The sequence below is a fragment of the Cibotium barometz genome, chromosome 43 (assembly GCF_041138505.1).
Source record: "Cibotium barometz isolate CiBa-2024 chromosome 43, ASM4113850v1, whole genome shotgun sequence".
NCBI classification, from domain to species: domain Eukaryota; kingdom Viridiplantae; phylum Streptophyta; class Polypodiopsida; order Cyatheales; family Cibotiaceae; genus Cibotium; species Cibotium barometz.
The window spans coordinates 25372364-25395484 of record NC_141088.1 but is presented as its reverse complement, the minus strand read 5'-3'; the positions used below and the strand labels follow the sequence as shown (position 1 = coordinate 25395484).

General features: G+C 40.9%; 1 protein-coding gene across 1 annotated transcript; it reads right to left on the bottom strand.

The window, feature by feature from the left end:
• Positions 1-1139: 1139 nt before the first annotated feature.
• LOC147613722 (uncharacterized) lies at positions 1140-4293 on the bottom strand. The gene is made up of 6 exons (XM_086781688.1): positions 4021-4293; positions 3350-3944; positions 2997-3067; positions 1994-2099; positions 1759-1891; positions 1140-1487 (listed from the first exon to the last, which is right to left on the bottom strand). Exons 2-6 carry the CDS (start codon positions 3571-3573, stop codon positions 1311-1313), a joined length of 711 nt encoding a protein of 236 aa, XP_086637814.1. The 5' UTR covers positions 3574-3944; positions 4021-4293; the 3' UTR covers positions 1140-1310.
• Positions 4294-23121: the final 18828 nt, after the last annotated feature.

The window sequence follows — 23121 nt, the reverse complement described above, 5'->3', positions numbered from 1 at the left end:
ATCCTCGAAAGAATTATGTTGAATCAGTGGAGATGGAAAGACATATTGCAAGTGATTAGAGAAGGCTTGTACAAAATCATCCAGAAGTCCCAATGGTCACATGCATGGACAGAATCTACCTTGATACTGGTGGCAAGGGAAAGAATATGGCATGAGCGTTTGGACACACCAACTTAAATCTTCTCAGCAAGCTTCACCACCACCAATTGGTAAGTGACTTTAATGACACCAATAAAAACGCACATCATACGTTCAATAAGGTGAGGCATACAATCACAAAGAAAGCTAGAAATATTGCATGTGGATCTCTGTGGACCAAAACAGACTTCACTAGGGGGAGCAGACTACCAATTTCTAATCAGTGAAGACTTCTAGGTGCACAAGGATGCTTTGACGATGACGGAAGGGGTGTCAAGCTTAACAAAGATAAGAATCCACCAAAGGGAGGGTTCTGATTTGAGCACACTTCAAGCCTTTCTGCAATGATCCCACCCTACACAACTGGACAGGGTCCCACAGGAAAAACAGAGGATCAGAGTATAACATAATCTTATAGAAACACCATTTGAATTCCAACATCGCCTCACTTGCAAGCAGACACCCCCAACCCAAATGAACAAGCAGCCATGGGTATAGATCATCAATCATAGGGTGCCTAATGCACACGAGCTTTCATACTCACTTTGACAGAATCAACGCCATAAGCACTGTCAAGCATCCTTAAAAAACCAACAAGATGGTTCCATTCAAAGCAAGGATCCGAGAACAGTGCATTAGCCAGCAAATGTCTTCACTACAAGATGAAATCCAAATAGCAGGTGTGATATCAATGAAAAGGAACTTCTGTGCATTTCCATGAGTGGCATTCTTATGTACCCATGTAGCCTAGTAATGGTGGTGATGATGGAGCTTTGCTGAGAAGGGCACAACCTCAGTAGCATAAGAGATGGTACTGTTGCATGAAATGGTGCACTGGGGGTGATACTGCAGATGGCAACACAATGACAACCCTTGGTTGCCCTATATGCCACCTTGTAAAGTCAATTCGCTCTTTTATGTTTTTTGTGGTGAATTTTAATCCATAACTTAGCACTCAAACATAGCAAAAACATCAAATAAATGATTCCATATAAAACAAGCTGAGATTTCAAAAAAAAAAAAGTTATTGCTTTATAACCTTTCTTATACAAAGGTTGTCACCCATTTTCTTTAGAAGGGTCTGTCAATGACCCAGAGGTACATAGAATCAGCTAAAGCTAACCTACCCAGTGGAGCCTAGAATCGGATACAGTTTTCACTAGTGGTTTGCACTAACATGTTTGGCAAGGTAACCTCTCCTGCTTGATGTAAACAATACCACTAACTGGTAGCTGCGGTTGCACCAAAGGAGCTGTGCCAAACCTTCCTATCAAATACTGAAATAGTGGAAAAAAGATGACAAAAAAGAAGACAATGCAAATAGGAGCAAAGATGGACCATCCTATGACCTGCATCACATCAAGAAATGGTTATACTAAAGAGCATACAGCTGTATATTCATTACATGTCAGCTGTAAATTATACATGTATACATACATAGGTGCACATAACACACACACACACACACACACACACACACACACATACACCAAATACACTAGCACACGGGTGGTGTGCGTGGGTGCGCGTATGGACATGTGAGTGCACATGTACACATGCGTGTGGATGGAAGGGGTGTGTATGTTAAAGGTGGGCATGTTTTTTGGGTGGGGGACTTACTGCATGTAAAATTCCAAACAGCAACGCACGAGAACCACGACCTCTTATCACATCCCATAATGATTTAGAAGTGAGTGAGAAATGACGTCCACCAGTTACCAACTCCCCAACTCGCAAAAACACGACCACCAGACTGCTTTTCAAAAAGATTTATAAAGAAAAATCTATAAGCAAATATCTCCAAACACACCATACATTATTTCAATTTAAATCACAGAAAATGATTGCGACATACCCCAACTGAAACGGTGTTACTACGAAATTTGCTAGCATGAGGGTTGGCCAATGGCACTTTGACCGCAAAAGCACAGCAGCAATTGCGCAAAATCCAACAGTTACGCCTGGAGGGGGGGAATGAGTTTGTACAATAAGCAGCTTCTTCACAAACAAGTGAGCAGCACGAATAGCAAAACTAGAAGGTATGTACATAGACAATTTAGGCTGGATCTAGCATGCGGGACTCCAATGCTTGTATTGATTGATTTGAAGTTTACAAGGCAAAATGCTTTTATGGGCGAAATGCCAGATCTTTCTCAACACTCTATTCACTGGGGCAGTGACACTTGTCTATAACCCTCGCTTGCTTCATACACTTCAAACTCCCCGGTCTAACATAATTTGTAAGACTCTCCAAAAAAGCACATTTCAGGGCTGCTAATCTCAGCACCCAATCTCAACCAACCATGCACTGCACGTTTTACACTGTTCCCAAGACTTGAACTACTCACACTGGAAAGCTTATGGCTGTTGCTATGCTCAATCACTTTTTGTTTATGCTTCCCAACGCTTAGTCATGTGTAAGGGTTCGTAACTATAATTGAGATAAGGGCAGTAAAATCCACAGAAACAAATGGCTAGGAATCCATTTGCATTTAACAAGCACCTTGATAATAGGGTAAAGACATCAAGGAGGGACCAAGCCATCTTGGATAAGCATCTAGAGAATATATTTCAATTGGAATGAACCTGTAAGCTTACACACTCCCAACTCGAGCTCCCTAGCCCATGAAAAAAAATTAAAAAGATGTTGTATGCATGACTACTTATGTCTAGCCTTCAGATGGATTAAAAAGAGGCACTTCTTTAAGTTAACTTGAATGCTGATCATGGAAGGAATCTCCTATACATTTAGGACTTGCTAACAAACAAAAAAGACTCAGGATTTCTATGTGTAGCTAGCTTTGAACGTTGTGCAGTAACAGCGCATTTAGAACCTTAAAGAAAACATTAATTCTTACCGCACACAGGAAAAACTCCAATCGTTAATCCAAGACCTGCTGACAGGGAAAGCAGCTTCGGTTCTAAGCCCCTACAAGAGAAACATAAGAACTCTTAGAACCTTCAACATGGAGAAAAAACAAAGGTTTAAGGCATGCATCCTGGTTATAGAAAAAAGCCATCACATACATGCACCATCACTAGCATCTTGATACCTACACTCATAAACCCAGAGAACATGGGGCCATTTGGTCATCTAAAATGATAATTCTTGTCCATGTAGAGAAAAATCTATATTTATGAATGCAAAAATGGCTTTACACATTATGTCCCATACATGATAGGCAAAGAGAGATAAAAGAAAAAAATGCACCTTTTGAGGATGACAATGAAGGGATCCAGAACTCTTCTTCTACCCCATTGCACAATCCAGGTCCGGTGCCAGAGTCTTTCATTGACAATGACAAGCTCGGTCTTGGATTCCAAATCACATTGTGTATTCACAAGCCCCCTTTCCTTCGTGTGGAAGTCAAAAGAGCACTTGGAAAGAAGTTCACATTGCTGCTTCTTTGTGAGAAGCAGGCTCTCAGAAGACATGATTTACCTTTATTAATGCATACTAAGGGGGAGGCATTCCTTTTATTTGATTAAGCTTAAACACATGGAAAAATCAAGTTTCTTCCACCTGGTTGGGTGGAGTAAGCACCCCTTACTAGCTACTCTAGGGCATATATAAAAATTGAGAAAACTCAGAAAAACCCACATCACATTTAGAAGAATCAAAACCCACAACACATTTCAAAGGATGTATAACCCTGGGAAAAAACCGCAACAGAGCCACAGACTTCTTGCAAGTTATATAGCCTTAAAGGAGATTTCTGCAAAGCCCACACATTTCAAAGGGTGTAACCTTAGGAAAACCGACAGCAGATTTTCTGAGGATAAAGAAAGCCTTAGAAAGGCAAATCCTGCACAACACACATCACATTTCAAAGGATGTAACCTTAGGGAGCGAACCCACACATGTCGGTAGAGAACGCATACCGAATTTCACAGGATAAAGGCTGACGGAGATGCGAGAAAAACCTACTTCAAGGCATATAGAGAGCCTCACAAAGGGGGAAAAAAAAACACACACAGACACACACACCAGACCCAAAGCACAGGGTCCTGTGAAGAAGGAAAAGCAGAAAACGTAAGAAAAATGGAAACACTTGGGCCTCACGTACACGCTAAAGCAAAGCAATGAAAAGCGACAGCCCAACAAGAACGTGCGTGACGATATTCACAGTGCCATACATTATACTGTTTAAATATGCTCAAATGGCAATACCTCTCGATTTTGAAATTTGAAATTCGAAAGCTTGTTTGCAATGTGCATGAGCCCAGATCTTATTAATGAGAGATTTAAGCCCAATTTAGGGCAAATTAAAGGGTTCAGGCTTCAACTTTCAAGCCTCTTAAAGAGCACTAGCGGCTAGTGAACACAAGTTTTCAGGTTTACAATACCTGTAACTTAGCTAGGGTTTTCAATTTCGAGCTCTGAATCCCCTGATGTCGCCATCTCTGTTGTTTTTTCTATCTTCCGTTCTTGCCTCGCTGCCTACGGTCTACCCCCATGAATGTGGGTAAGTGAAAGAAATCGGTCCATACCTAGGTCCCATGGATTCTTCTTTTCAAGTCATAAAATCTGGATTTGGTGTGGGGTTGTTACAACAACCACTTTTGACAGTTGGACAGCCTGAAAACAAGCATCTTCACAACTTAAAGGTTCAATCTCTCATGGTTACATTTGGAATTTCATGGCATAGTGTTTGGGATATATCATACATATATATATAGTGGTTATTCAAATGGTGTCCCCTGATGAGAAATCCAAGTTTTTTAGGGCCTGTTTCATTGCACAGTAGTTTCATTGTTTGCACTGCCCAACTTCCTTTATTATTACAACATATGTCATACATAAAATGCTTAGTACTTCTGTATCCAAAGTCCAATGATCATCCCAATTTGTACATGAAAAGAACCCATTGCATAGATCTGGATTGTTGAAAATTTTAAATAGCCTGAAAAAATGGTGATGTTGAAAATTTTAGGGTTGGTTTGGAAAAATGTTGATGCTGAAAATTTTAGGGTTGATCCCCCCCTTGAAAAAAATTTCCAACTGGTTGTGAATTAAATGGGATAAAGAGAAAACTACGATCCATTAGCACTCCGCACCTAATCTCTCATCACTCAATCTCCGTAATGGAAAAGGGCTATTCGCCTCACAACAACTGGTCGCTTCCCTAACACAACCATCTCTTAAGTGGAACCAACCCTTAGGCTAAGGGCACTTTTTCACACTTTGAAAAACTCAAAATCGGATTTTGAGCTAGATTTGTTGCTAAAGAAGTTGTAAGATTGGTTGTTAAAGAAGCCTTTACTTTTTTTGACATTTACAACTAGCATTAAGGGCTTCTTTCCACGCTTCCTAAACTTTCCAATTGATTACGAATTAAGATGAAGACAAAATAGGCCACACAACTAGTGGTTGGTTGCAAGGCTCGAAAAAAAATGGCATTCTAGTGTACTTGTACCAGCTAGAATTAAGAAAAATCGACTGAGATTTTAAGTAGCCTTATTTTAAGAAATGATTTTTTATATATTCTAGTTATAAAACCGCTCAGATTTTTCCTTATTCGATTGGTTGAAAAATATGTTTTTTTCGAGCACTGGTTGGTTATAAACTCGATAGATAGGGTTTTGATATAAACTCGTTGTTCCCCCCACATAATCATGACCAACATGAAACTAGGCCTAAAAGTTTTGCCATTACTTTGACCTCTTGAAGTCTCTTGGCTCATGTTGGGTGGTTGCTAACTAAGTGGAGTGAGCTTAACTACTCAACTAACAACCAAGATGAAAATTTAAAATTTTCACCTCCATAAAGTGGAAACGAGAATCTTTCCATGGAAACCAAAAAGTGGGAACCAAATCTTTCCATGGAAATCAAAAATTGGTTTTTAATTCACGTGCGGTTGATTCAAGGGATGCAACCGCCACATACATGAAAGCAAGCCCTAAACCTAAGGCCAAATTCCTATGCAAATGATAGTTACTGTGGCCATCTCTAAGCTCGATACTTGTTAAGCTTGTATGCATTCATGCACGTCTTTAACTAAAAATCAGATCATTTTCTTGATTTAAAAAATCTTAAGGCTTGTTTACATGCTAACAAGTTATGCGAAGCAATTATAGTCACCTTTTAAAGACAACTAGTCTAGCAACCAAAGGTGCATCAATGTGCATTAAGTTTTGATGATGAGTTGTAAAATATAGATTCTTCTTAAGCTAAAAGCTCTTTTAACACTAAATCCCCCCCCATAAAGATTGTAATCATTTTGGCCACAAAGTTTTGCAGAGAAGACAAAAAGGCAAGCTTTGTTTCTAGTATTGGTAGCAATGGTAGATCTAAAAAACCATTGTTATAATCTCAATAATAAGGTTTCCATAGCCCATGGATGTTTACAGCTCATCACCTCAAGTTTTCATTCCACTCCTAGAAGAGAGTAACTACATGCTGTCGACTTCAGCCCCCTTGCTCGAGCCATTGTCTACTCTAGCCCATCAGCTTCAGCTTTGCTACAACCCACCCGAAGCAATAAGATGTGGCCTAAGTTATATTATTTGTCTTGACTAAATTTTTTATGCAAACTAGATTATGGTATCTCCATATTTCACGAATAGTTAGTCGTATAACAAATTTTATTCAATTGTTTCATATGAAAGCTTTTTATACAAAACAAGTTTTCATACGAAAGTCCTTCGTTCGAACGCTTTTCATACGAAGACATTGCATACAAAAAAGATACTCTTTATAAGAAATGATTGCTCAAAAGCCTTTCATTTGATTTCTTTTTCGATAAAGTGAGAGATAGTGAGAGAGATAGAGTGATTGAGAGAGAGAGAGAGAGAGAGAGAGGAGGTCGATTGCGGCCGTTTACGTAAATTTTCAGCCTACATAGTGTTTGTGTTTGCCCTAATTTCGCAGTGGGTGAGAGAGAAGCAATTCCAACAGCTGTGTTGCTGTGTTGAGGTTTTACTCCCCTTTCAGAGCCATTTGTGTAGAAAGATTTTCCATCCGGGCAATGAGAATTCGTGATTGTGGTGGCCACACACAGATTTACAACCCGTACAATGTTTGTGTTTGCTCTAATTTCTCTGTGGGTGAGCCTAAAGTGGTTCCACTAACTGTGTTGTGGTTTTACCCCCCTTTTGGAGCCATTCGTGTGCAGACAGATTTTCCATCCAGACAATGGATCATCTTCTCTTTGTTTGGAGGGCTAAAACATAACTCTTCTCCTTCTTTTGATGGAAGCATTAATTTTCAGTGTTTAGTAGTGGAAATGAGTCAGGGAACCATAGATATGGATTTTGTAGAGGCACATGTTTCAATAGAAGATGCAGAGAAGTTTGAGGGTGAAGGGCCTGAGCTTGAGCCTGAGCCTGAGCCTTAAGATTAGGCTAAAAGGTAGAGATTGATCGGAGGTGAATATGCAGGGAAGGAGGCTGGTCGGATGCTTCAGGATACCTTGCTTCTTGATGCACCTCAGGGAAGAGAACCATGAGGTGTCTTTTGACTTTCGAGTTGCACAAGCTAATTAGATTTTGTAGGAGCTTTCTCAAACGTATTGAGAAGGCTCATAACATAGGAATTGGGGATGAGGTATGCCCCAGGTGCTAGTCCTGAAACTATCCCACACCTATTTATCTCCTACTCTTGCAACTCCGAGGCTCTCAAACTCCTAGCCACTTTATTGGCCCCTACCCACCCTAAGGAACTTAACTAGAAATAGCTGTTGTTAGGAGAAACTAATGGCATGTCTTCTGAATTATGGAATGTTATTAGGGCTGCCCTATGGACAGTTTGGGTTGGCAAGAACTTGTGGGTCTTTCAAAATATACAAGAAGGTGATGTGGTGCTTGGCCTAAAACAATGTGTAACTGTGTGGATGAGGAGTGCTTTGAAGAACTCCAAGATCAAACTGATGAAGGAGATTGCTGACCTTGAAGTTATTCAAGTGGAAAAGATGGAATTGGGCCTAATCAACATAACCAATGATGCAGTTAAAGTAGAAAAGGATTTAGAGCTCAAAAAAAAAAAGACGGCATGGCCTTGAGCATAAGGGACAATAAGTCGATTCAATACATCCTAGAACTTGTTGAAATGCAAGCATCATTGTAACTGCCAACTTAGGATTGCATTCAGTCTAACCGCCGCACCACCTACTGCTGCCAACCTAGCTAACTCTCCAATCCAGAACAAAAACAACATAACATAATCAATTTTTAATAGCATAATTAACCAAGCTAATCCTTATTCTTTCACATTACAATCTCCTTCAATCAAGAAATGAACCAATCTAAATCAAAATTATTTATTGACCGATACATTTCCATTTACAATATGTCCACACACTAATAAAGCCAATAGTACTCCTCATCTTCTAATCTCCAAATACGAGGCAGCATGAATCAAATAAACATGAAAAAAAGAATGATTATTATGTTAATTAACATTAGACTCTCTATCAAAAAAGCAATGCAAATTAAAAAAACAACACACGCACGTGACATCCCCTCCTATTGAGCTTGATGATGAGAATCCAACTTTTTCTGCCTTTAACTTTGGATGACTGTCATTATCCCTTTATTGCTCTGGGATTCTAACTTTTTCATACTTCTTCCCTGATAACTTAACTGAATCTCCTGTTTAGCCTCAAATTCCACTCCTCCATGACTATGCATCTATTCCACTATTGTCCCCTTGCATGCATACCCTTTTCCCTAAATGCACTAACTTATGATTGTTGACGACTCAGATCGATCAAGGCGGCACCTAACTGAGGTTGTCCTCCTTTTCTCGAGAAGCCATTGAGGTACTCCTTTGAGGACCTAACTTCCATGGGCTAAATGCTGAGGATTCGCCTGATGCCATTCCTAACCTTCCTAATGTTGCTTTCCTTTACCTTGCTTGGACCTGTACACCCCTTATGACAATGCCCTTGAGAACTGTGAACAATGCTCTTATGGTGCGAGTATGATGCCCCTAGGGTGGAGGTTGGTCCTCGCACGATGAAGGTAGGGTGGGTATGCTTACTAGTCCTTGTAAGACTACTAGTTCGGATATGATAACTTTATCTATTATGATGTAGTCATTACCTTGTTAGCTCTTCTCTTCTCTTTCTTGCATGTTTACTAGTGGATTCTTGCATGCTAGATGATTGTCCTACTTGAACAGACTTTCTAGAAGGTTTCTCCCTCTCATTAGCAACTTCTTTCTCAATCTTGATAAACAATCCTAAAATGGGATTGATCATGGTGGTGAAGGACATAGATTAAGCAACATAATTAGGGTGGATTAAACCACACTAAGAACTCCATAAGAGAGAGAGAGAGAGAGAGAGAGAGAGAGAGAGAGAGAGAGATTGCACACTCAACACTCAATTCTATTGCATATCTCAAGTGAACCATATAATGATATAGGCTTTCTAGCCTTATCCCACTTTACATATCATCATCGATGTGGCAACTCCTTTTCCAATCTTTTGGTCAACACTCACACACCATACAATATTATATGTGGCATTCTTATCTTGCACCTCTAGGGTGCGTTCACATACTCAACCATAACCCATTCATTTTACATTGCACATTTCAACACCCCTCCTCAATGTAAACTTGGGTGTGTTCATAACATCTCTCCAATTAATTTTATCACTCACCTCTCACCCCCAACAAATTTGGCATTGCCAATCTCACCACTCCCCTCAATGCAAATTGGAGTGTTCAACAAGTGTGTGTGCATGTGTCTACCATCCTAGACACGAAGTCCATTTTGAGCCGACTCGCTCATAGTGGAACCGCTTAGTTGGGAACCAACCCATGAAGTGCATTGCCTATGCGTGCACAACCACATTACAAACCATTTTGGGCACCCATGGGCTCGGGCAAGGGACCCTCATAAAATCTGAGTGAGAGAAAATACAACCATTTTATGCGTGCAAGCAAGGGAAGGGTACCCACAAAATCCAAGTGATCAAAAATACCAAGGCTTTTGTAAAGCCAATATTTTCCTGATATTTTGAGGCTAGAGAGAAAAAACAAATGTAGTAACATGCACTTTCACATTTTCCAACTTTCAAGTGGCCATTGTGGTGTGAAATTGATAAGGGTTTAACACCTTATTCTTATCTCCTCTTTTTTTTATGTGAGGTGTCCATTTTGTTGCCAACAGCAGGTGAGCTCCTCCAATCTCTCATCACTGCTTGCCAACGACTGGGAATCCCTACAACATGTGCTGTTGCATATCTGCCTTGCTTCTTGAAAATATCGGCCCTTTTTGCCATTGGACTTGAAGTGTCAGCCATGGGAGCTTGCCATTCCCGCCTCTCTTTGCCCCTCTGCTATGGGAGAATGAACGCCTTGTTGAGCTGAGCCTTCATAATGCCCACCACGCTTCTGTTGTGCTTTCTGGTTTTGCTCAAGGCCCCTTGTTGAGTGTGGCCTAACCTTCTTCAAGTCTTTCACCAAATGTGTGCTCGCTGCCTACCATTCGCTCTACAGTAAAGGTTTGCTGCTCTCTGATGTGCTTGCTTTTTCTCTAGCAAATGGCCTTTGTGCTAGTGGAGCTTCCTTGCAACTTCCATGAGCTACTCATGGCTACCTTGTTGCTTCTTTCTTCCTCGTACTCAAGCTTGCTATGCACTCCTTCTCTGGTATGACCTTCCTCCTTGTTGTGGGATTTTTGCCATAGCTAAAGCTCTAAGACATGCTTGTGCTCTCTTTCCCATGCTCTATAAATCTGCTACCCATGTGCTCTATTCTCTACTCATCTAGCTTAGTCTTGAGCAACTATTGCTACTAGATCATCATAAGGTCGCAACCTTCTTTATCTTCCTCACGTGATCATGAATTTATAGCTTCCATATCTGATGGTTCTCCTTTCTATGCCATTTTCAAGGCTCTCAATAGCTTTGCTCCTTTTCTCAGATGCCAAATAATTTTAGCCACAAGCCTTTCTTTGCCTTCTATGTTGTTGACTGCATAGACTCATTCCAATTTGTCTCATATGTCTTGCTTGAATCTCTTTCAAGCCCTTCTTTCCAAGGTTCCAACAGCCATCACTATGACCATTGTGAGCTCCCAAATGACCTCCATAACCTTGCATGCTCTCCTCTTTGTATGTTGAACCTTCAAGGGTGCTTTTCACATGGTCTATCAAATCAAAAAACGGGTGCAAAACCATTATGAAAGTCTCCATTTCTTCCACACAAGTTTACTCATATTCCTTAAGCAAACTCAACTAGCACAACCCTCTCTTTGGTGTGCATAAACATGGGCCCCATTCTCAACCCACCACTTATCCCTTATTTGGATAAGCCTGCACCTTCATAGTCTTTGCCCATTTTGCAAAGAATCCATGGGAGCTCTCATCCCATAAATCAGCAACCCTTCTTTACACTGAGCATTTTTCCATGCTCAAACCAAAAAATCAATGAGGCAAAATCCAAAATACCTTCACAAATCTTTTCTTGACAGCTTCCTTGTTGACACCAAAGACTCCATAGCCTTCATACTTGCTGAAATCTCCATTTTTAGCTTCTTTGGATAGCACCATAAACCAAAATCTCCATGGGCATAATCTCTCTCCAAATGCAATACTAATGACAATGAGTGTGCTAATTTTTTTCATAATAGACCTAAAATAATACTTAATCAAATAAACACATAACCAATAAATCTTTACATAAATATTCACCATGACCAAGAGCCCACCCAAGCTCTGATACCATGTTAAACAATCCTAAAATTGGATTGATCATGGTGAAGGACATAGATTAAGCAACATAATTAGGGTGGATTAAACCACACTAAGAACTCCATAAGAGAGAGAGAGAGAGAGAGAGAGAGAGAGAGAGAGAGAGAGATTACACACTTAACACTCAATTCTATTGCATATCTCAAGTGAACCATAAAATGATATAGGCTTTCTAGCCTTATCCCACTTTACACATCATCATCCATGTGGCAACTCCTTTTCCACTCTTTTGGTCAACACTCACACACCACATTTTACATTGCACATTTCAACAAATTTTCTATGAGAGAGAACCACCACGATTGCCATCTCTTTTTTCCTACATCTAAGCATAGAGAGCTCTACCTTCACCCTCCTATAAAAGAAACATTCTAGTGTGACAACAGCATGAGAGTATGATGGATGGGATAGTGCACCTACAATTCAATAGTCGCATTGCTGATCGAAGGAAATACCCAACAAAATATAATTCGACAAGACTAAGACAAGCTCTTCACACACACACACACACACACATGTGTGTGTGTGTGTGTACTTATATATGTATGTATATATGTATATGTTGATTGAGAGAGAGAGAGATGCATTCACAACAAGGGCTTTGAGTTTGAAACCATGGGTTGCTTAGGTGGGTGGGTGGGTGATTTTATGGTTAAGAGTGTGAGATTTGACACGAGTCCATATTTTCAAAAAAAGATACTAATACTTTTGATATGTTCAAGAACAAAGCGGTCATATTTCAAAATATTTTGACCTCTGTACAATGGTAAGTCACATTTAAGGATAACTTTGAAGGCCCATAGCGTGTGTGTATTGTATACTAAGGAGGACCCCACAAACTTCCACAAACAAGTAACACTTTGTTATTTAATATGGTTTGAATGGAGAAAAAGGGTTATCTAACACTTTTTCATTTCACAAACAAGCAAAATTGGACCCACCAAAAGTGCATCATGGATAATTTCTCCAAAAACGTTTGGGATAACCCACCATGTGACAAGGAGTGAACATCCCTCCCACTGGGCCCAAGAAGGTACCTTCCAAGTTTCAACAAAAAAGTTGTTTCCTTCAACACAAAGAACCTTGAAATGACTAGCTGTTCACCAAATGCATGGAAGGCATGTGTAATTTTTTGCCAAGAAAAGAGAATGACTTTCTTTTTTGAGGTGATAGTTGTCTAGAAATGTTTGTAAGCCCCCCCTTAGGAGGTCACACTCATGCTAAGTGACAGAGTAGCCAATTAAATTTTCATATATTATGATTTGCTAACCTATCCTTACCATGTATTTAATGCATAGAGAAGGAAATCTTTCTTAGTGCATATTGTGTGTAATTAGAATTCATGTGGTGAAGACAAACTTCATATTCAATCTAAAAATCTTGTAGACTCGTCATCTCAAAAACATATGCGTAATTACATATTTGGTGATGAAGGTATTAATTTAAGGATGAGAAAGCATGATATCGTAACTTGATGACATTACAAAGATGAGGATAAACTTTGCGCGGTGACGATGAGTCAATCCCAATATCATTGGTAAAGAAGTTAATGATTATCGTGTTAAATGTGGCATATGTATGGTTGGAGAGATTAAAGTAAGGTAATGATATATATGAAGAATTATAAGGCATTTGAAGCCCATGAGTGGATGCGGGAAGCCTTTGAAGAGAGTGATATTTGAAAAGTAAGGAGGATAAAATTACGTGGAAAATAATAAACAAGGTAGTTAAGCAAGTGAAGGTTAATAAAATGTTTGAGTTAAGCGAGCAGTAGTGTGGTTATTTAACTAGATAAGGGAAAGAGTAATTTATGAGTGTGGTTATTTAACTAGATAAGAAGTAAGGGAAAGAGTAATTTATGAGTGATGATATATAAAGGAAAAAGTAGTTGTGTGATTTAATTAACTAGGTAAGAAGTAGGGGAAAGAGTAATGTTATGGGTGATGATATATGAAGAGTAGGAGGCTTAGTTTAAGTTAAATTAAAACTTTTATCCACCACCACGGCCAGAGCCTCTCAAGGATTTGTTGTGGGAGAAAACGGGATGCTTGAAATTCTCTAAGAATTTTGATCAAGTTGTAGGATCAGGCCCCTAAAAGGCAGCCTACAATGGGGCCCACTATGTACACCACAAGCTCTTTAAATTGTAGGTTGGCCCGATCGACCTCGCCGAATTCATTGATGCGCCGCTTATTGGCCTGCCAATAAAAATAAAATCCCCAATTACATGTTCATTCCTCCTTTTACAAAAACCGTTCGAAAAAACAAAATCAAAAATATCTTCTTCTTTTTTAATCAGAACAAGAGATAATGTGTTATTAAAAAGACTCTATCATATCATATACATCAAGCTTTTTAGAGAAGCTTAACTCAGTTCCTGGATAGTGTTTTTCAGATTAGTTAAAGCCATAATGGCTTGTGCAAGTTCTTCTTCTTCAACCGATAGTTGATTCCCCACCTCATTCCATTCTTGTTCTTGGCTAGCCTGGTTTGCTTTGATGCCATTGATTTTCTCTTCATATTCCTCCCAGGCTTCATTTATTGCAAGTATCTCTTTGACTTCGATCCGAGATTTTTGGGCTCGGCAAACAGTCCTATCCACTTTTAAAATCATCTTCATCTACACATACAGAGCACTCTTCAGGCCAAGGCATTTGAGTGATACTGCATTTTGAAACACTGCATAGTTTCTCATATTCCACACACACCAAAGATATTCAGCTCTTATTACATTCCATATCCTTGATGAACATCCAATAAAATCACCAAGAAGAATTTGCTTCCATGTTAACTGAATGACATTGACCAAGGAGAGGCATTAGTGAATCAAATCCAAAAGACTTTTATTAAATTTGCAAGAGACAAACAAATGAGGGATGCTCTCTTCTTCTTGTCTGCATCAGGGGCATAATCCGTCGCCGATTCCCAAATTTTTTTTGGCTCTAGAGCATGTCAAGATACCTTTATGCATGATGAGCCAAAGTAAGATTGATTTTTTTTGGGGAATAGTTTTTGACCAGATTTTTGAGTGAAAAGTGGAATTCCCACTGTTTTCTATCCCAAAGGATGTTCCATTTATAGTTTAATCTCACATGCATGAGCATTCCATGGAAGTGCAGGGGGGGATGGGTAGCAATGAGTTAGAATGTCCCCAATTAAGTGCATCTAGGGTGAGGGGGTTTCTGTACTGTATGAGCATTGCCTTGTCAGGATCCCAGTGGTTTATCCTCGATTGAATGAACAAGAGATCCTCTCAGTTAATTTTGTATAGCATCCTTAGTTTTTTTGCTGCATACCATGTTTGAGTTGTGAAATCCCAAATATCCTCCCAGCATTGAACTCCCTTTTTTGAAAGTTTGTTGGATTTCCTCAAACTATCAGTGTCCACACTATTATGTAGACAAATGGAGAACCAAATAGAATCCTTACAAAAGAAGCCAACTGCTTTCTTGGTGTTCTTTGAAAGGCAGAAGAGACCTTTTACTCTGTTCCATGAGGACCAAAAGCTCCTCACCAACTCCAATCCAAAGGGTTTGATCATAATGCTACTTAGGAACAGAGGCACAAATGGAATGTTTCTCCATTGTGGTCTCTTCGTCATCTTATGTGAGCACTCAAATTCCTGTGAATAAGTATTGACTAGTCTGAATTTGGTTGGGACAAGCTTCTTATAATCCATTTAGCCTGCCAAGTGAGTGGCAAGGTCTTCTATATTTGGGATCCCAAGTCCTCCTTTATGTTTAGGTTGTGTACAATAATTCCAAGCCACCTTAGGGATTTTATACATGTTCGCATCTCCTGACCAGTAGAAGTTCCTACATAATGACTGTAGCTCTTTGATATTTCTCTTGGATGGTGTCCAACACGATAGGAAGTAGATGGTTGTAGGTATAAGAATGTGCTTGAGCACCAGGAATCTTCCTGCTAAGTTCTGTTGGTATCCCTTCCATCTATCAAACTTTGCTTTAACTTTTTCCCCAACCCACTACCACTGCTATTTTGATGAGACTCTGAAGCCCATTGGAATGCCTAGCAGCCAAAAAATATGACCCTCTTTTAAGATTTGACATCCCTATTGAACAATCCAATCTGGAAGGTCATTGATCATTGTTTTGATCCCTATTTTTTGATGATTGATTCGGGACCCGGAGGCCATGCAGAAGATCTGAAGGCATTCCTAGAAAGTTCTGATAGATTTGTCATCATTATGAATTAATCCATTGGTTTCATTTGCAAAAATATTTAGGCACATTTGACCCTTGTTGTGAGGCAATTCAATACCTTTCATATCCCCTTTCTGCATTGCATCTTGTACAAGCCAGCCTAGAGCATCTGCAGCTATCGCAAAAAGGAGAGAGGCTAGAGGGAACCCCTGTCTTGTTGGAATTAGGGTTGCAGGAATGCACACACAACTTCAAGAAGATGAGGAAGCTTGAGCACAACACAGTAGTATATTATGAGTGCCAAAAATGAAAGATAACAAGCCCTAGAAGATAATGGGCGTATATACAATGCACGGGGGAAAAAACCTCCTAGTGAGGGAAAAAGTGCCCCGGCGGTCCTAAGTGTGTTCACACACATCACTACTATAATATGGTAACAAATCCCCCCTGGAGTGATGCGGTGAACAAGAGCTAGCACTCATGTATAGGGAAGTGTCTAGCTATGTGGACGAATCCACAAAAGGGAGTAAGCCCAAAGCTTTGCGAAAAGCTTCGAACTTCTCACGAGGCAGAGCCTTTGTGAAAAGGTCTGCAAGGTTATCCTGTGTTGGCACATAAGCCAAACTGATCTCTCCTGCAGAGAGTCTCTCCCTGACATAATGGTAGTGCACCTCAATGTGCTTCGTACGAGCATGGAACACTGGGTTCCGCGCAACTGCCAATGCGCTCTGACTGTCAGTGAAGATGGTGGTGGCAGATGGCTGCCCAACACCCAAATCAGCCATAAGGCGTCTGAGCCACACACACTCAACCGTAGCTGTGAAAGCTGCCCTGTACTCAGCTTCACAACTAGAAGTGGCCACAGTAGGCTGCTTCTTGCTCAACCATGATATGCATGAGCTTCCAAGCATGAAGCAAAAACCACTCGTGGATACGCGTGTGTCATAACAACCAGCCCAGTCAGAATCTGAAAAAGCATGTAAATCTGGCGACAATGATCCCCCCTTGGGATAAAACAACCCAAGATGCCGAGTACCACTCAAATAGCGAAAGATACGCTTCACTGCCTGCCAATGCTTAATGCCTGGGCTATGCATAAATCTGCTCACCTGTGAGACTGCAAACTGAATGTCTGGCCTCGTAATGCATACATAAATGAGGCAACCAACAGCTGTCTGATAGAGTGTGACATCAAAGTGATCTCCAGCATCATGAAGACTCAACTTCAAACCTGTCTCCATTGGAGTAGCAATAGGCTTGCAGTCTTCAAGGCCAAATCTCCGCAACAATGTTTCAATATACTTTGTCTGACACAAAGCAATACCTCCATCACACTGCTTAAATTGTATCCCCAAATAATGATGCAAATGCCCCAAATCTGACATCTCAAAAGAGGCATTCAAATCAGCCTTAAAATCAGCAATATGACTCTCATTTGGTCCTGTGAGCAGCATGTCATCGACATAGAGAGCAATGATTAGATGTACACCATCCACACGTTTAGCATACAAAGTGCTTTCTGTTGGACTATTCTGAAACCCATGTGCAGTCAAATATGCATGTATTTTTTCATACCAAGCTCGTGGAGCTTGCTTTAAACCATATAAAGCCTTTTTTAACCTGCACACTTTGTTTTCCTGCCCTCTTTGAACAAAACCACGAGGCTGCGATACATACACCTCCTCATGCAAATCTCCATTTAAGAACGCAGTCTTTATGTCCAGCTGATGTACATTCCAACCATTATGAGCTGCTAATGCACAGATGCTACGAACAGTGGTCATACGACATGTGGGAGCAAAAGTCTCATCAAAATCAATGCCCTTCTCTTGAGCATAACCTTTTGCAACAAGCCTAGCCTTATGGCGATCCACTGTGCCATCAGGCTTACGCTTCAATTTGTATACCCACTTAGTGCCAATGGCCTTCTTGCCAGGGGGCAAGTCACATAAAGACCATGTACCATTCTTCATAATAGCATCGTATTCTGCTTGCATAGCAGCCATCCAATTTTCTGAACTTTGTGCCTCATCAAATGAAACAGGCTCACTTTCATCGCACATACTAGAAACAGCCAATGCATAACAATCTGACGCATAAGAGGCACCATGAGAGCCAGAACGAGTGCGACTAGACAAAGGGGCATCCAACTTGCTGTCACGCAAAGTCTGCACCAGCCATCTAGGCATGTTTTTAGAGCCCTCAATCTCTTGTCTCTCATCCTCAAGTGCATCATGCACATCTGCATCAGATATAGGCTGATCTGTGCCATCATTTAAAACCTGCATAGGCTGAAAAACTGCCTCATGAGGTATTGCACTTGACTGTGCACCACTGAAAAGAGGCAACAATGTATCATAGACATCACGTGAGCTGATATCTGTCTCCTTAGTACATGAAACCAAGGGCTGAACTGCATCTTCCACAAATACAACATCACGGCTAACCAAAATGCGCTTTGTCTGTGGATGATACAAACGATAGCCTTTGCTCTCAGCACTATATCCAACAAAAATACATTTGACAGCTTTGTCATCCAATTTTCTGCGATGTTGCACAGGCACTAATGCATATGCCAGGCAACCAAAAACACGTAAATGGCCAACAGATGGCTTGCGGCCATGCCAAGCCTCATATGGAGTGACAACCTGTAATGCTTTGGTGGGACACCTGTTTAGTACATAAGTGGCACACATGACAGCCTCAAGCCAAAAACCATGTGGTAGACTTTGACTCTTAACCATACATCTTGCCATTTCCATGAGAGACCTGTTTTTTCTCTCAGCCACACCATTTTGCTGTGGTGTATACGGCACTGTACATTGGTGTTTTATCCCACGCTCAGCCAGAAATGCATTAAATTCTGAAGACATATACTCCCCCCCTCGATCTGAACGGAGGGTGCCCATCTTACTTTGTGACACATTTTCAGCCATAACCAAAAACTGTTTGAAGCACAAAAACACTTCGGACTTTGCCTTCAAAGGATATACCCATGCATGCCTGGTAAAATCATCAATGAAAGTCACGAAGTAAAGGTAGTTTCCAAATGATGGAGTTTGCATGGGACCACAAACATCACTGTGAACAAGCTGCAATCTGCGTTCAGCTCTCACTGATCCATCTTTGGGAAAGGAAGCACGCTGCATTTTACCCAATATGCAGCCCTCACAAACATGCTTGACAGGTGCCTCAAGCTTAGGCAAAGAAGACACCATTTCAGATTTCTGCAGGCGCAGCAAACTTGCAAAATTCAGATGACCAAAACGTGCATGCCACAGTTTTGCATTTGAAATAGCCTGCGTATCCATAATAGCACATGCTGAATCCTCTACACATTTGCCATCCATATTGAGCTTATACAGCCCTCGACATAGTGAACCAGATGCTACAATGATGTCACCACAAGAGAGATCATGAACAGTACATCTGTCATCCACAAATTTTATAACCAAACCTGTTTTGGCAAATGCGGAGACTGACAACAGATTCTTTTTGATCCCTGGCACATACAATGCATCAAAAAGTGTAAAGGTGTTGCCATTTGCAACATTCAGCACAATCTGTCCAACTCCTTCAACGGGATAAGAGGAGTTATTGGCACAAGTGACAGTATTCCCTGTGGGAGCAGACTCAAGGAAGGTGAATAAACTGCGCTGCGAGGTGATATGCTTAGTGGCACCACTGTCAAAGTACCATACATCTGAATCTACTGCAGACATACATGTGTCATGCAAAGATGGGTCATAACTGCACTGCGCATTGAATGCCCATTCTGTATCTAGCACAACATTAGCAGATTCATTGTTAGAAGGAGAGGCATCTGCAACAACAGCCATACCAGCCTCTTTCTTCTTAGCCTCTTTCGCAGCCAGCTTAGGACACGCTTTGATGACATGATCATTTCCCTTACAGTACTTGCAAAATGTCTTCTGTTTGTCACCCTTCTTCTCATCTTTGTCTTCCTTCTTTGGTTGCGCAGCATTTGCAGATTTCTGCTTACTAGAAGAAAAGCCAGCTTTACCTTTCCCGCTTCTCTGACTAGCAACAAAAGCTTGATCTGCGACACGCATAATATTCCTGTTTTGCCTTGACTGGTCTTCTTGCAGCAAAACAGAAACTAACTCCTCAAATGATAAGGCATTGGGATTGCCTTTCATCATCAAGCGAAGAGTGGAAGCAAAACCCTGATAAGAATCTGGTAAACCATTCAAAACAGTCTGCACAAGTGAACTGTCTGACAGGATTTCATCTGCAGAAATGAGCTGCTCTTTGAAATCCTTGATCTTTGTCAAAAAGCTATCCATAGAATCACCTTCGTTCATATGCTCACTCTCCAACTGTTTTCGGAGGTAAGCAACACGAGCCTCATTTCTTGCCTGATACAATGTGGCAAGTACATCCCAAGCATCCTTAGAAGTCCTGCAAGAGCGAATATGTGGGATAATGGTACGTTTGACAGACAGCGCAATCAAGGCATGAGCCTGCGCATCTCTACCATCCCACCGAATCTGCTCTGCTGAAAGTGGTGGTTCTCGAACAGTTGCTACAGCACTTGTGCCTGCACCATCATCAACAGTACCTGTTTCTGATGTGTTTGCAGCATTCCCAGCCACAATAGGACGTGCATCAATACCCTGCACAATATTCCATAACCCCTTTGCTACCAATACATGTCGCATCATATATGCCCACAATGGATAGTTGGTGCCATCCAACTTATCCTCAGCAGCCAACATGCGGAATACATCATTGTTGTCAGCCATGGCCAATGACTGTACTACTAGATGTAAATGCTGTCTGTAAGAGGTAAACCTGTATAAAATCGACCTGTGCTATGTAGCACAGCCCAAAACAGACGAATGGGCACCTGTCCTGCAGATTTTAATCTTGACAGAAAATCTGCACAGTAGGACGATTTTGCCTGCGCAGTACTTGGAATGCAAATAACGGAGGGCGAAATGACCTCAGATCAAAATTCTGAAATGACCAAGCCCTGCGGGCTCTCCCACGGCATATACTAACCTGCAGACACTCGTGAAACCTCGTCGCAATCGGAGGAGATGAAGCGGCAGGTGCCGGTGATGCTGCCCGGGAGGAGGAAGCCTGCTCTGATACCAATTGTTGGAATTAGGGTTGCAGGAATGCACACACAACTTCAAGAAGATGAGGAAGCTTGAGCACAACACAGTAGTATATTATGAGTGCCAAAAATGAAAGATAACAAGCCCTAGAAGATAATGGGCGTATATACAATGCACGGGGGAAAAAACCTCCTAGTGAGGGAAAAAGTGCCCCGGCGGTCCTAAGTGTGTTCACACACATCACTACTATAATATGGTAACATGTCTTATAGATTTCTTAAGCTCAAAAGGTGCAGATAATTTGCCATTAATCACTACTCTTTCTCAAGAATTCCCAAATATGTTTGCAACCTTTTGGATGAACCGAGGACCTAACCCCATATCCTTTAAGGATTGGAGGATGAAGTCCCATTCAAGCCTGTCAATCATAGGCTTTATCAAAATCAAATTTGAAGAAGGCAGCATGGAAATTGGTCTCTAGTTGGAAAGGTCTTCTTTTGCTCCCCTTTTGTGAATCAATTTAATAATCCCTTCATTCAGGGATATTGGAAGAGCTCCATATTCGACGCTCTCTTGCCACACCCGAAGAAGAGGTGGGGTAGGCACCTGCTTCCTTGAACTGTTAAAGAATTTGGTCGGGAGCCCATCAATGCCTAGGATTTTTCCATTCTCTAGCCCATCAATGCCAAGGATTTTTCCATTCTCTAGCCCACCTCTCCCTAATGAATATTTTCAAATATTGGCTTTGAATTCTTCTCTGAGAACATTAATTTCACAACTCACGTCATCCTGAGATGTGGACATTCGGCTCTCAAGCTCCTTAAGACGGGAGTATTTGTTGTTCCTTCTATGAGCACGAGCTTTGGTCACCTCTTTTTTAACAAATACTAAAAAGTTTTGAGATTCCCTCACTGCTTGTGACCAAGCTCTAGCCAAAGCACGAATGGAGGAAAAGGAATCCTCCCAAATGTGTTTGATTCCTTCCTGAACTGAAGGCATTTGGAACAATTTTGGGTCTGTATGGAACCATCCAAATTTTATCCTTACACATGATGATTTGATAATTGCAACAATGGGGTAGTGATCTGAAAGAACAATGTTCTTCATGACTTTTACAGTTGAGCTCAGATATTTCTTACTAAGGGCATCTATGAAATAGTGTCTATTCAATCGAGCCTTCCTTGTTAGTAGCTCTGATCTACCATTGCTCCAAGTGAAGTCATTTGAGGATGCCAAATCATGAAGGGAATGAAACAATTTGCATTCTTCCTAGCTTTTCTTTTCTTGGCCTGTGATAGTGTGCCCCATTTGTTTGTATTTGTCTGTTTGAGCTTCCACCATGTTAAAGTCTCCAAGAAAGAGAATTGGTGGTTGTATTACCATCAAGGATGTCCACAACTCCGATTTGGACCCTGTAGGGCTCGAGTCATAAACTAACACAACAGTAAACATGTCTTCCCCTATATCAATTCGTACAACAATCCACATGTGTTTGGGCTCAATGTTAACCTATTTAATGCATATAGCTAGAGATTCAACTATGCCCATGGCTGTTCCTCCACTACCTTGCTTATGATCTGTCACAAACCAACGGTTGTTCTTGGGCACTGTCAAAAGATTCCTCTACAATATGTCTCCCACAACCTTAATTTCTTGAAGGCATATAATGGCAGGCTTTAAATGTGACTGCCATAACCAGTCTTTTATCACTCTCGGTCTAATTTCATAAGTGAGTCCTTTAGTATTAAAGGGCAAAGCTGTTAAGTTGTCTAGCATCATGTTCTGGGGGTTTTGGAAGGAGGTTACCTAGAGGGCTTAGGGGTCTTCTCATTGGGGTCTGGGGAATGCATTCCTCCCACTTGAGATTGCCTTCTTTTGGAGGTTCCTATGTCACTAAGGTTACTATTCTTATCCCTTGTTTAATTGTAGCTAAAGAGGGATTTTTGGTTCCTTCCCCAGGACTCTTCATTTGCTTACAAGGGGAGGAGTTGCTTTGTATGGAACTCTTCCTGGAAGTCCATATCATCCACTTCCT

Excerpts from the sequence above, each read along its gene's own strand:
- LOC147613722 (XM_086781688.1), bottom strand. The coding sequence starts at position 3,573 with ATGTCTTCTGAGAGCCTGCTTCTCACAAAGAAGCAGCAATGTGAACTT. Across the intron at positions 2,100-2,996 it reads TGGAGTTTTTCCTGTGTGCG|GCGTAACTGTTGGATTTTGC; the intron begins GTAAGAATTAAT and ends CCCCCCCTCCAG. Across the intron at positions 1,892-1,993 it reads GTAACACCGTTTCAGTTGGG|TCTGGTGGTCGTGTTTTTGC; the intron begins GTATGTCGCAAT and ends TTTGAAAAGCAG.